At 43.2% G+C, this 14,544-nt stretch overlaps 1 protein-coding gene across 7 annotated transcripts in view; it reads right to left on the bottom strand.

Moving 5' to 3' along the window:
- Positions 1 to 643: 643 nt before the first annotated feature.
- THRAP3 (thyroid hormone receptor associated protein 3) overlaps positions 644 to 14,544 on the bottom strand; it is a 91,509-nt gene continuing 77,608 nt past the window's right edge. For 6 of the 7 annotated variants that reach the window (XM_043992248.1, XM_043992249.1, XM_043992250.1 and 3 more), the window contains 6 exons: positions 13,809 to 13,920; positions 12,352 to 12,436; positions 10,057 to 10,244; positions 5,522 to 5,717; positions 4,635 to 4,775; positions 644 to 2,207 (listed from right to left, as the gene is read on the bottom strand). In XM_043992248.1, the coding sequence (XP_043848183.1) occupies positions 1,986 to 2,207; positions 4,635 to 4,775; positions 5,522 to 5,717; positions 10,057 to 10,244; positions 12,352 to 12,436; positions 13,809 to 13,920 (944 nt within the window). In that variant the 3' untranslated portion in view covers positions 644 to 1,985. The remainder of the gene's footprint in view (positions 2,208 to 4,634; positions 4,776 to 5,521; positions 5,718 to 10,056; positions 10,245 to 12,351; positions 12,437 to 13,808; positions 13,921 to 14,544) is intronic. The other variant, XM_043992254.1, reaches the window with a different exon arrangement.

Raw genomic sequence — 14,544 nt, 5'->3', positions numbered from 1 at the left:
CTCCAACTGCCCGTTCACCTTTGGGCTTAACCTTTGACCTACCAACCAACCACATCCACCAGCTCCCATCACCGAATGAGTCCAAAGGTGCCAGGGGTGTGATATTGACTTCCATCCCTGCCATTGGGGGGGTGGGGGGTAGAGGGAGAACTGAAGTCATTCCAGCTAAGAACTTATGTATTGATGCCCGGTAGTGGGGAGCCTTCCAGGGGCAGTGCCAAGGAAAGGGGACTGCACATTAAGATACTGCAGGTGCTAGTTCTGGTCCCTCTCCAGGAAGGGGAGAGAAAACAGGGCCCTGGAGAAGCTTAAGGGGTACAGTAGTCTTCTCCAGTGCTCCCAACAAGCCCACCCCCCCATATCGGTTCATCAAGCTCTTGGGTGCTCATGGCCCAGGTTTCTTGGCTTCTACTTTTCCTTTTATCTTCTAGTCCCCCATCTGGTGCGATAGAGCTTAGAGCCTGGGGGCGGGTGAGTCACCTGGAGCACTCCCCTCCACAGCTCCTACAAGGTTTGCTCCTCTCCAGGCAGATTCCCAAGACGGTAGAGGCCAAGAGCACCTGGAATCTCCATAGAAAGGTCACCCCACCCCTTTACTTCCTCCCCTCTTCCCGTACAAGAAGAATCAAGGCTCACTTACATCTAGTGCTTATTTTCTTTATTTGCTGGAGGAGTTGAAACAAACTTAAATTTTTTTTTTCCTAAACATGAATCATTCAAGTAAAACCAACTGAACTATAGAAATTTAGCCAAGTGAAGGAACAAAAGTAGCACAACCATCTGAAGGTGGAGAGGGCAAAGGTACAGAAGGGGAGGGGAGCAGTCTTTTCTCTCTCCGTTTTATTTTACAACATATATATGAACTCCTTATGATTCACCTGCTTGTAGCAAGCATAGGGACTCATTCCAGATAATTGTTTTCTCCAAACATCTTTTGAGAAAATTTGAATGGAAAATGTAAGGTGTAAAAAAAAAAAAAAACCACAAAAAAACCCCACAAGCCACACAACCACAACTGCCTTCCTTCATTAATCACAGGAGTTTTCATTTTATAAAAAGATTAATAAAAAATATTGAAAAAATTATTCTCATTTTATAATTTTTTAAGCTAGAATTCAGAAGTTTCTTAGAAAACACGCCAGAAACTGCCCTCCAGTTAAAACATCCCAGTTGCTGAGAGGATAAGCACAACTTGGAAAACATCTTGGGGCCTAGTCCCACAAGGGATGGAAGCCCCCTGGAAATGAGAAAGGTTAGAGGGTGTGGATGTGTGTGTGTGTGTGTGTGTGTGTGTGTGTGTGTGTGTGGCCAACATCCTGTCACAGAGAGCTTGGCAGGGAAGGCTTATGCAAACAAGGTAGTTTGAAAGGGCCTAAACTTACTACATACAAAAGCTGCTCTAAAAATTAGATTTTTTTTCAATGCTGCTTGGTCCCAAATCAAAGTTGACAAGCCAATGTTTTGTTCTAGAGAATCATCTTCCTAAATTAAACCTGGAGAGCTAGTGTTACTAAATATGCATAAAGTAGAGATATAGAAAATTGTATGGGTGGGGAAGGGGGGATGGAGGAAGAGGAGACCAAAATTAACCAAATTAGTCCTCATCTCTCAGCTTATATTGGAAAATGAAAAATAAAATTAAATAAAAAAAATAAAAAATAAGACTTGGTTCAAAATGGGACATAGACTGAAATCCAAACAAGTTTTCATAGCCTGTGTCCCACCCCACTCCCATACAAACAAGCAAAAAACAACCAAAAGCCCTACTTCTGGTTAAGAGTGGAGAGCTGGGCCCTCCCTCAGCCAGCCTGCACAGACAACTCTGAGTGGACAGGCCAGGGATGGTTCCCCTAGAGTTGGGGTTGGGGACCTTTGGGGTGTATTTTAGAGGATCCTCTCTTCAGTTCTTCAGTCTTTCTGGGACATCTCCCCAGCCAGTGCCAGGTGCGACTCTCCCCTGGGGGTGGGTGCCCTCCAGGGGCTCTTTACTCGGTGGCTGCCTGTAAATTGTCTTTCTCCTCTCGATTCTCCGTCCCACTCTCATCATCTTCAATCTCGCCTTCTTCTCCACTAAACTTGTCATGGGCCCACTTGGGGCTGGTGCTGGATTTCCGGAACATGAACCTGCCCCTGCCTCGAGGAAAGGCGCCCCGGCCCCGGCCTCGGCTCACCCACTTTTCGCTGCCTTCCCCCTCTCGGTCATCATGCTGAGGAGACAGCAGAGTTCAGTTAGTTAAGTGCCAGGACCCAAATTGCTGCTCATGTGCCCAGCTTAAAAACCTATGCTCCATCTCCATGCAGCCCTAGCCACTTGCACTAAAAGTACCAGGGAAGAGTGTGACACATAGCTTACTATGTGAGCTAACAGCTGCCAGGGTGGGGGCATGGGCAGAAGGAAACTACTTCTACTCTTTCTTCCTCTCTCATCCCAGCAGTCATGATGACCCAAAGCTCTTCTCAAGCTCCTTCCCTAATTCAGGCCAACCATTTCTACTCTTAAGAGGCCCAAGTTTAAAAACTGTCTCTTCCTTCCCAACCTCTCTCAACCCCAAACTTCCAGGATTATAGTGAAGTATTGAAGAAAGCTACTGGTTCAACTAAACCAAAGCAGAGGCCCTGGGGCTAGTAGCTGGGTTACAACTTGAAGAGGGAGGCAGATAGTCTTTGAGGGACAGTACCTATAGCCACCCAAGCATTGTATCACCATCCTCATGATAGCCCTCCCTAGGAGGTAGGGAGTACCAGAAATTAGCAACCCTATTTTATGGAGGAAAAAATTTAGGCTGAAGGGCAAACTGTCTTGCCCCAAGTCACACACCATAGGTGCTGGAGTCACCATTCCGGTCCACATCTCCTGACTTCTACATGACTGTAGCCAAAGTAGCTCTTCCCCCTTCTCCCCTTCACCCCTTGTAGCTCCATCAAAGCCCGAAGTATATCAATTGTAACTTCAGGCCCTCGAGTACAACGTCGGGAAGAAACAGGGATGAAATCTGGCTTGTTACTTCCCAAAGATGGCACTTTTTACTGTGAGGTGAATGGTTGTGAGCACCACAACTCAAAACCAAAGTCTCTAAGACTAATGTGGGGCAATATGGACTCTATAAATGTGAGATCTACTCTAGTTTACTCTACTTGGCCAGTCTTGCTGGTACTGCATCACAACCAGCCATGTCTGCTGGGACCTGTCTAGGCTTCCCTCAATCTAGAGTCTTCATAGGCTGAAAGCAACACCCCTCCTAGGTCTACATCTCCCCCTCCTCCCTATGCCCACAGCTGGCCCTAAGAGATGCCTGGCTTTAAGAGGATGCAAGTGATAGTATAAGCCTCTAATATAAGTGTCTAAGGATCAAATGAGATGATGATTGTAAAACACCGAGCACAGTGCCTGGCACATAGGAAGCACTATATAAACATCAGAATCATGCAGTACAAAACCCATTAATTCTAAGTTGTTAAACACAAGCTACTCTGTTGTATTTGATTTCAACTTTGTTGCTGGTGGTTTGGCCTGTACACAACATGGTTGTCAGCTACCATCTAAAAGACAACCAAACTGCTTTGGTGAGACTTAACACCTAAGAGGGAAGAGCTGCAGGACAATCTCTCACTGGCCACTTACTCCTGACAAGGCAGGCAGGAAGAGCTTTCACTTCAAAGGCAGAAATGGCCTAAGGTCATCAAGGCAGAGCCATCAGATGGAGGTCCTGGCCCCTGTAACAAGCTATTAGGGATCTGCTCCTGGGCCCTCTCTGTCTAGATATGGGAGGTCCTGGCCCCTGTAACAAGCTATTAGGGATCTACTCCTGGGCCCTCTCTGTCTAGATATGACGCTCCCAGGACTTCCTCCCACTAAATATGCATGCAAGAGGGTATAATTCTTTTTTTACATTTTGGTTTTGTGGACAATGGGGGTTAAATGACTTGCCCAGGGTCACACAGCTAGTGTCAAGTGTCTGAGGCTGGATTTGAACTCAGGTACTCCTGAATCCAGGGCTAGTGCTTTATTCACTGCACCACCTAGCTGCCCCTCACTAAATATGCACTTGACCCTCAAGTGGAACAAAACGCTAAGCTGTCATTCCTTTTTTTTTTTAAACCAGAGTACCTTGGTTTATATACTCTTGCTTTCAAGAAAAAAAAAATCTGTTTTTTTTTTCCTTCACATCTCAATTTGGGGCAAATTAATCCTTTGGTAATTCCTTTTAAGAATCATTTCTTAATCTGTTTTATAAATCAAGTCTGCTTAAAGAAGGGCACCAGGTAAGCATGTATTAGTTCAGATCCCCATATTATTTATCCAATTCATTACAAGATCATACATTTAAAATTGGAAGGGGTCCCAAGAGGTTGGAAACCTTGTCTATATTTCAAGATGCTTTAATTCGTCAGAGACATCCTAACCCCAGTCCCCATCCCCCACCCCAACTGGCTCCCAACTGGGTTGGGAGGAAAGCCAGATGAGAAAGCTGAACTTGCCACTGGCTGACTGACCAGCTGGCTATCACTTCTGGTAGAGCACCAAGCTGGTGGTGCCTCATCTACTCAAGTTGTGGAAAGACTGCTTTTAAGCAAGTCCCTGGTATTGACCACAGTCTAAGTCAGATTCCCTCTTCCTATTCCCAGACACATACCAGATAATATTTTTTGCTTTTGGGTGTATATTCTGGATCCCACTCCTCCTCTCGGGTCCTCTTCTGAAAATCATTGTTGCCACTGTTGTTATTGCCAGCATAGTTGCCTCTGCCCCATCCTCTTCCTCTAGCTCGAAATTGCTGCAGCGACAAACAGGGAAGAGCAATCGGTCATATTTAGGATTCGGATGACTGCCCCCTTTTGAAGAATGTGTTAGGAGACCTAAAGCTCTGACAGAGAACCAAACCGACACATGCCCTCTGAGTGGCTGGCTACTTGGGAACCTTGGACAGCTAATTCAGATGGAGTATGAGCATGACTTAAAACCCTTCTGCCGGGTGACCAATGAGAGAGAACAAGATCAGAAACCAGAAGCTACCCAAGAGTCTCTCCATTTGAATAAGTCATTGTGTTTGAAAAAGCAACTGTAAATCGATAGCTGAGGAGAAAAGTGACTGGGCCAGAGGGAACCATCTGGATGATAAGGAGGTCTAGTCTGTCTTTAGGCTCTAAGAACGTCCCAGCTCCCGAGCCCTGAGATACACACTGCTGATGTAAGATGAGAATGTCAGAGCTGGAAGGGACTGTGGCCTCTAGCTGATGCGCAAATCCTCGCCCATCTCCTACAATATCCCAACAAAGAATGAAAAGAGCAAACCTAGAATTATTAGTACAAGATGAAGAAGGGGAAGAGATAAAAAGAAAGCCTGCCCTGACCCACGGGGCCGGAAGAGTAAGCACATGAAGACAGACACTTCGTGGTCATGCTGAACCTCCCAGAAAGACTCTCCTGAGACGGATGGGCTTTTAAAAAAAAGGAGGGAAGCTCCCTTGGAAGCCTGTCTGAAGGTAGGAAGGGAAGAGGTATGGGGATGGGGTGACTCACAAAGGTCCCTCGAGCTCTGCCTCCTCTCTCACTTGGACCCACAAAATCTTTGGTCCCCAGCCGGGATTTGTCAAAGCCTGTGGTGCTCTCTTCCCGCTCCTCTGTCTCTTCAGTGTACTCTTCTGCTTTGTAAGAATGTGATGACTGGGAGGAGGAGGATGACGACCGAGACCGATCCCGTGTTCGACGATGCTTCCTGTGCCGAGAGAGAAGCCAGTGTGGCCCATGAGCCCCTTAAAAGAACCCTGGCTTGACCAAGCACTAGCACCTTGTGTCTCATGGGGGAGGGAGGGCTAACACAAGACACCTCAGGAATATGGCTGCTCAAATGGGTTTGAACACATTTAAATTAGCAAACAAGACAAACCCAAATGCACCCATCTAAGATGTGTTCTTCAAAATTCACTTTCCTCACAAAGCCAAGTAACAGGTAGTATCATTCAGTGGGACAGGATGAGAACCCAGAGAGCTAGAGAGGCTGTTCTAGGAGTTACTTCTTTTAAAGTGGCCATTCCCACTGGAACCCAGAGAAGATTAGAGACTACAGCTTTAACAATTTGCCTTTAAAGATGATGTGTTGTCTGCTGTGACTGAAAGAAGGAGGGGGAGAAGCAACTAGCAATACATGTCCACGATCTAACATGTCTACATAACCTGCTGACCTCCAGAAAGAGGCGCAGAGATTAGCCTCTTAAGGCAACACTGGGTCACACCACTTCTTCACCCCCAACTTCCCTTCGTGGGGGGGGGGGGGGGCAAGTCATAAAGCCTCAAAATCCCAAGGTTCATTTTTAGGAGAACTTTAAGCTCCCACTCAAAAAGGAGGAGTTTCACTTGTTACCACGTACTGTGGTTCCCCCTCAAGAAATGTCTGCCTGAGAGGCATTATTTTGAACTCGGGAACTTGGTCATGCCTCTCATTTCCAGAATTGCTTCCTTGTAGTATTTTTGATTGGTATGAATGTTTTAGAGATTGTTTTGCCCACTCAATGGATCCCAAATCATAACAGACGTCAGAGCTGAGAAAAGGTCCTTAAAGATCACTGATCAAACATCACTTGACCAAGGCCATAAATGGAGCTGGTGGTAAAACCGGGATGCAACTTGAAGTTTCTATGGGTGAAGAGTTTACAAAGTTAGGCCTAGTTAATCAGATTGTTCCCAAGAAATGGTATGAGAAACTAAATTAGGTAGTCACACTTGTGGGCTTAATCGACTGCTATACTCACTCCAAACTGCTGAAAGCCATTTACGTGGTAGGTGATAAAACAAATCCTTCTCCTATTCACCAAAAAAGTTAGAAAGCATCTCAGAGGGCATCTAGTATGAATTGTAACTCTGCAGGAATTCCCTCTACCACATGCCAGACAAGTGGTCATCTAGCCTTTGCTTAAAGACCCCTAGTGAGAGAAAACCTATTATCTCAAGATATTTTACACCATTTTGGGACAATTTTAATTACTAGAAGAGTTTTTCCTTACATTAAGCTTTAACCTTTTGGTAACTTCCTTTTATTTTCTGTTTTAAAAAGTTAACCCTCCCTTTTAACAAAGTACAATTAAGCTAAAGAAATCAATGCGTTGCCCAGGTCTGACATCATTTTCTTTTTCTTTCTTTTTTTGTTTGTTTTTGCAGGCAATGGGGGGGTTAAGTAACTTGCCCAGGGTCGCACAGCTAGTAAGTGTCAAGTATCTGAGGTCGGATTTGAACTCAGGTCCTCCTGGATCCAGGGCCGGTGCTTTAACCACTTTGCCATCTAGCTGCCCCCTGCCAACATTTTCCTCATTCCTCACCGTCTACTGTTCTGACTAAGAACTAAAGGCCCTAAGGGTCTTTGGAGCCTCCAAGAACAGCTCTCTCTTCCACATAACATCCCTTCAAATGTTGGAAGACTATGATGAACTCTAAATCTCTTCACCAGGTAACACAGCTGGAACTACTTCAGTCACTCTTTCTATAGCATGGTCTTTATCATGCTTCTGGCCCTCCAGTTTATCAATGTTCATACAAAAAAAAATGTTTTTTGGGGGTAATTTTATCAGGAACTCTGTGCTACAAAAAAACATGGTGCCCAGAAACAAAAGCACCAATCCAATTATGACATGACCAGGGCAGAATACAGTGATATGACCATCTCCCCCTTTTAGAACACTGTGCCTCTCAATGCAGTCTAAGGGTACAATGCCTTTTTTTGGTGGTTGCCTTATCACAACACTGCCCTATCTTGAAGCTTGGAGTCCACTAAAACCTCCAGATCTTTTCCAGACAAGCTGTTCTTGATCCACACTTCCTCCCCACCTCCCTCGATTTTCTCACTCTCCCTCATTGGCAAACTTATAATTAGGTTCAAAGATTTAACTTTATAAGACTGATTTTATTTTTATCCCAATTATATAACATCTACTGAAATATGCACACCAACATGCTAACTGTTTAAGATATTTTTGGAAACTGACTCTATCCAATTTGTCACTTACTTCCTTCCAGCCCTAGATTATCTGAAAATCTGATACATGTCATCTATATATTTTATCCAAGTTATTGGTAAAAAGCTAAACCCAAGAATGTAGATGTCTAGCACATATTAGACATTTAACTGGATTCAAGAATAGACTTCAGGGGTATTCCACTAGAGATTCCTCTTCCAAGCTGATATAAAGTTGTTAATGACTATTCATTGGGTCTAGCAATTCAACTGGTTCTGAATCTAATAAACTTTTCTAATGTCTAGCTCATCTCTCTCCATCTTCTCTACTCTGGATTCTGAGACCCTCCCTTTCATCTTCAGTCAAAATGAAAAATAATTCAATGGAAACCTTCCCTAAAATATGGTCATGAATGTCCTTGACCTTAGATATGAGATCATTTTCTAACACATATTTGTTACTTTAGTCAATCAGTAACAACTCTAAAAAATGAGTTATCCTACAGTAGAGAACAGACTATGTGGGATTTGGGGGGAGAGTAGATCACTCTCAATAGAGATCTTCAAGAAAAGCTTTATGACCACTTGTTAGGCACGCTGCAGATGGGATTCCTGCTCAGGTTTGCACTGGTCCACATGGCTTCTGAGATGCTTTCCAATTTTCAGTCTAGGATCAATCAATTCTCTCTCTTTGAAGGAGTCCAAGCTAGGTTTGCCTTATATAAAATTCTACCCACGCACAAGGGACTTGAATAGACAATATATAAAACAGAGACTACTTGACTGAGACTAGGGAGACCAAAATTCTAGCCTTAGCTGTCACTAAATTGCTGTGTGAACAGAGGCCGATCGGTATGGTTCAAATGCCTCAGTTTACTCATACTTAACGGAGACAATATCTGCTAGACTTTTCTTTCTCAGCACAGCTTTTAATGTGATAATTTATATGAAAGTTCTTTACACAGTATCAGACCAGGGTAAGGTGGTCAATTATTTTAAGATGACTAAAAAGTGGGGCAGCTAGGTGGCACAGTAGATAAAGCACCAGCCCTGGATTCAGAAGGACCTGAGTTCAAATCTGGCCTCAGACACTTGACACTTACTAGCTGTGTGACCTTGGGCAAGTCACTTAACCCTCACTGCCCTACCCCCCCCCCCCAAAGAAAGAAAGATGACTAAAAAGTACCCAGGTCTATTGACAAGGGTTCTCCACAAAGTAGAATATTTTCAGAAAAGCAAAAACAAAATTAAGGAGAGAACTTCTTTCACTAAAATTTTCCTCTGATGCCTCCCTGGGGCACAGAGGTTGTGATCCTGGGTTCTCTGAGATTGTGCCACGGCAGTTTAAGTGCTAGAAGGTCAAACTAAGCTAGAAAGGTCTGAGTGTTTTCTTGTCCAGGAACCCACCTAACAAAGAAAAATGTGCCACCTAGCTGCCCCCCACCCCACCCCACCCCGGCCACATTACTTACTTTAATGAATTCACTGCTTAAAAATAATTCACTAGGTGGTACAATAGATAAAGCACCAGCCCTGGATTCAGGAGGCCCTGAATTCAAATCCAGTCTCAGACACTTGACACTTACTAGCTTGTGACCCTGGGCAAGTCACTTAACCCTCATTGCCCTACACCAAACAAACAAACCCCAATTCACTCAAAGGACTAAGATTCACTACCAGTGACAATATGGAAATGAATTCTTATAGGCTAAGCAGGCTATTCTCAGAGAGTAGTTCTAAAACATGTTGAAATAAGCTACCATTGACAGATCAAGCATATCCCCAAGCTGACTACTTTGAAGGGGGACTACACTTATAAACATTTATGGGCATACACCCACCTAACAGTGTTTCCTCTGAGAAAACCTGAGATTAGGTGAAACTACTTTGAGAAGCTTAGTTTCATAAAGATAATATTCCAAATGGGTGGCTGACCAATGTTACTACACAGCTGGGTAATTAAATATGGAAAAAGCAGTTGGAGAAACTTTCTGGAGGAGCACAGCTGTATTAAGCTATTATATCAATGCCTAGATGGCCCAGGGAGCCCACAGCTGGCACCATCTCTGCATCAAGCAGGACACCCAGATAGACACAACTGCCTACATACTTCTGCTTTTTGGATCCTTTGTGAGTTTTCTCAGTTTTTTCAGTTGATCTCTCCCTTGAGTGGCTTGAATCTCGGGAATCCACTGATTCTCTTGACTTATCTCGTTTAAGATCTCGTTCCTTATGTTTTTTACGACGTTCAATATCAAGGCGAAGATCAACTGGGTCATCTTTGTATTTTCCCTCACCCTGCAGAGAAAGAAAGAAGTAGGAATTAAGACTCTTAGACTATAAATATATCAACATATTAGCTACCCTAAAAAAAAAACATGGTTTTCACTGTAGTGTTACAATAAGGGGGAGGAAATAGCAAGAATGCTAGTAAACATATCCCAGCTGCACAAGTGACAAAGTCCCTTCCTAACAAGCAGCTTAGGGCATTTATTTAACCTAGCAAGAACAATTCCTATTAAAAACAAAACAAAATGTTATATAAGGAACTAGCTAATTTCCCACCACCATTTACAAACCACTCTAAGCATGAAGACTGATAAGAATCCCAGCTACAAGTTGAGAATTCTAGTGAAGAAGGGCTCCTGTCGGCAAACCGAAAGAGTGGAAATCTTCTTGTCTTCTTTTTTTGGGGGTGGGGTAGGGTGGAATGGGAAGGTAAACTAGGAACTAGTCTGTGGGCATAGAACCACCATCCCAATGACAGCTGATACAGGTTGAACTCAAGACACATTCCCAGTCTCCTTTAAGGGACCCTGAAGCTTGGGAAATATCCCAAAGTATTCCCTGGCTTAGAAAGCAGGGAACAGAAAACCTGAGCTGGCCATCCCAACATTAACTCTACAGATACGGAAGAAACCTCCCCATAAGGAGGATGAATAATGCAAAACAAAGGAAGTGGCAATAGTGGGTAGGAGCTTATATAAAAATGGGCAAATTATATTCTGTCTTCATGGGTGCTTAACAGAGAAGTTACATTACAGAGATGTAGTACAGTTATGTTGGTATTACACCTCAACAATGGCTTTAAAAAGAAATCATCTGTTATAGCAGATGATTTTTTCATTCAAAACCAAGAGGAGAGGGGAACTACAAAGTGACAGGAAATTATATTAATCTCATAGACATAATCCTTTGATGTGTGCATGAAGGAGAGGGTAGGTGGGAGGGTGTACACAAAAGACAAGTTTTGTCATTTTTTTTAGCCATTAAAAGTTAATTAAAATTTAAGCAAATAACTTAGAGAACCTTAGCCACAAGAGGAAGAGCTGGGAGTCACTGATCTCTTCCTGATGGGTACACAGATTTTTACAGGGTGCTAGTACTTGTAGTATGGTTTTATTTTGCTTTTTGGCTTTTGTACACTCCCCTCCAGGAAAGAGATTTTATTTCCTTTCAGACACTAAACTACTCCCAGAAGCACTAATGGCCACTGCTCCCTTATTTAGAGTGATTTAGCCCCGCAAAAAAATCCCAACATGGAGGACAAGATTTCTTCCACTGTTTGAAAAACTTTCTGTTTCATAGAGAGCCAAGCTGGTATTCAGAGAGGGAAAGAAAAAGTTGGTTTATCATATTCATCTGATATAACAAGTTTTGGTTTGGTTTTTTTTTTGTTATTGTTTTTTTTTTTGGGGGGGGGACACCTTGAAAATAAGTACATGAAAAGTAAGGTTTCAGGAGGATGGGAAACATTTCTAATTTTAACTAAATATATATATGAAGAACGATATAGAATCTGCATTAGACTTTAAAAAACAACGCCAACTCAACCTAATTCCATAACACAATTTTAACACTTTATACTATTGTTCAGAGCAGTCTAAATGTAGCTAGGCTGGGCAGCATTAAAGTAACAGCGGGGGACAATGATATGGGTACAATGTTAGAACAAACTGGACTACTTGTGTATTAATAGTTTACTCAGTTTAGATACAAATAAAAGTTTTTTATTTATTTTCCTCTTTCTGACATGCATGTCTTTTTGAAATCATGGTTGGAAATAGCGCATGTATACAATTGATTTGATAATACTTACAAGCAGAAAAATATCACAAAAAGTTTCTTCTCTCATCATGGGCACTTGTTCCAAAACTCCTCTCTTTTTTTTCTCAATCTCACCTCAATAGACTTTGGGGTCATTTACCATATTCTAACCACTTCACAAAGGTTGTTGATACATTTAATAAAAATTAACCCTTTGTAGTTCATTTTTAGAATTATGCCCATCCTTAAAAGAAAAACACAAACTTAAGTAGAGAGTAATTTAAACAAAAACATTTCTGTTAAGTTCATGCCCAACGCACTCATTTTGTTGAAATTACTGATGAAAGCGACAGTTCACCTTGTAGCCAGGCTCCCGGGTGCTTTTCATCTCTTCATGAGCCAAACCATGTTTTCTGAACGTACTGGGAGAAATATCTATCCTCCTAAGAAATTAACAAAACAAAAGGCAAGTCAAGATTTTTCCAATGAAACACAACCTCTTCTCTTCCCATCTGTATTGCTCCATAACCACTTGCCTCCAAAATTCAGATTACTATCTACTGTGTGCTAGCCACTGAGAGCGACAGAGATAAATAAAGTTCCTACTCTCAAAATTTATCAGCAGGGGGAAAAACACCTGTGGAGAGCCCCAGAATAGTGGAGAGTGGAGACCTGGGAGGAAGGGAGACAAGAGTAGTCGTGTCTCAAACACAGTGGCATCAGTGCCTGAAGGAACCCCCTAAAATTCTTAAGCTGTAGGTGTGTTGCTGATATGCACCAATGTAGTTTCCAGAGAGTTCCCTATACTCTGATATCACAGATCTGAACCACAGCAAATCCCTATTCTTTCCCCCAACAAGCCTATCCAGATTAGTAAAACTTAACAACAACAACAACAACAACACATTACTCAGAGGAATATAAATAAGAATTCTGAACTCAGCTGAAGAAATCAAACCAATCTGGTGATCTGCTGCTCCAACTCATCTCTGCTGGTTCTACATCCAGGGCAAAGCCCTAAGAACCACAGCCTTTTTGTAAAGAATGGGGCTGTCTCCCAGTGTTCCTTCTTCAGGAAGCTTCAGGCCCAGAGAGCAAAGCTGGTTGCTGAACGTGCAGCCCCAAATGCATTTAATAACAACCAAAAACCCCAAAGGCCCCTGAGCCTGGTGTCCAAACGTGCCCTTTCTGCCTAGTGCAGTAGACAAAGAAAAACTGTTTTACTGAAAACCCACCCAAAGAAATGTCTAGATTAGAAAAACTTGTTCAGAAATCCTCAACTCATCATGGTGACTTAATAAACATTTTCAGAAATCTGCTTAAGTAATTAATTATACCAGACTCCCCCCACATCACCCTCTCAATATCTTGCATCCTCCTTCTTTGGAAAAGTAACAAATATGTAACTCAAAAAAAAAAAAAAAGAGCCTTTCCCCTTTGGCCAACCTCCCTGGAGACCCAGAGCAGCTCCTGTATGCCAGGTGTCTTGTCTGTTTTCACTGGCCTCATAATCTCCTATCATCCCCCTGGTGCACTCTATCACAAGGACCAATGGGCTCTGCACCATCTTAGAGCTTGTACAAAGTTGTTCTGAATTCCTAACTAACACAGAGAAGCTTTCATGAAAACCTCCATTAAGTAGGAGCACATTTGGAGCAGCTAGGTGGCGCAGTGGATAGAGCACCAGCCCTGAATTCAGGAGGACCTGAGTTCAAATCCGGCCTCAGACACTTGACACTTACTAGCTGTGTGACCCTGGCCACAAACCCAGTTGCCTCACCAAAAAAAAAAAAAAAGTAGAAGCACATTCCCCACCTGTGAATCTCTGGGCTCTTCTTGTTTTTGGCTGCATCCTGCTCTGTTCCCCTCTTTAGGTATTTAGTAAAACGTTCATTCAATGTCATTCCTGAGGATCCAAAATGATGCTCTGTGGAGGATGCAAAGAAACCCAACCCATGATGATTAATGAAGGCACAGTGTGGATGGGAGGCACAAAGGCTCTAGAATCAAGAGTACTCCAGCTCAGACCCCGCCCCCCCCCATGCCTCCTAGTTCTATGGCCTTGAGCAAGCCCTTTCACTTCCCTAGGCCTTAAGTTTCCTCATCTGTCAAATGAGGGGGTTAGCCCACAATCCTGTGGCCTGAAGGTTAAACCTTGATACAGAGGTTAATGTAAACTTCATTACAAACAAAAGACACTTATGAAACACAGAGGCAGGTACTGGGGCAGGTGCCAAACTCTGGCTCCCGTATTCCTGTTCTTCTACACAGCTGAAGTGAAGGCAGGAGGCTTGGGGACAACTTCCCTTCCTGAAGCACAAAGGCTCCTTCTTCTTAAACAAAGCCTGGAAGATGTGCCACAAGTCTGAACTTGACCAGGCTCTGCCTAACACTGGTTGCACTGCTGCTTTTGCTCACTTCCTTTTGCACATGCACTCCTCCTCTAAATTACCCAGAAAACGTCAAAAGTGACCCAATTTCTAGGGTATGATTTCAGTCCTTAAGGGCCTTTTTTGAATCACATGGTCAAAGTAGCAAGCTCACTGCAGAA

The sequence above is a fragment of the Dromiciops gliroides genome, chromosome 3 (assembly GCF_019393635.1).
Source record: "Dromiciops gliroides isolate mDroGli1 chromosome 3, mDroGli1.pri, whole genome shotgun sequence".
Taxonomy (NCBI): Eukaryota; Metazoa; Chordata; class Mammalia; order Microbiotheria; family Microbiotheriidae; genus Dromiciops; species Dromiciops gliroides.
Note: the sequence above shows the minus strand (reverse complement) of the source record. Positions and strands in the feature narration are given on the sequence as shown.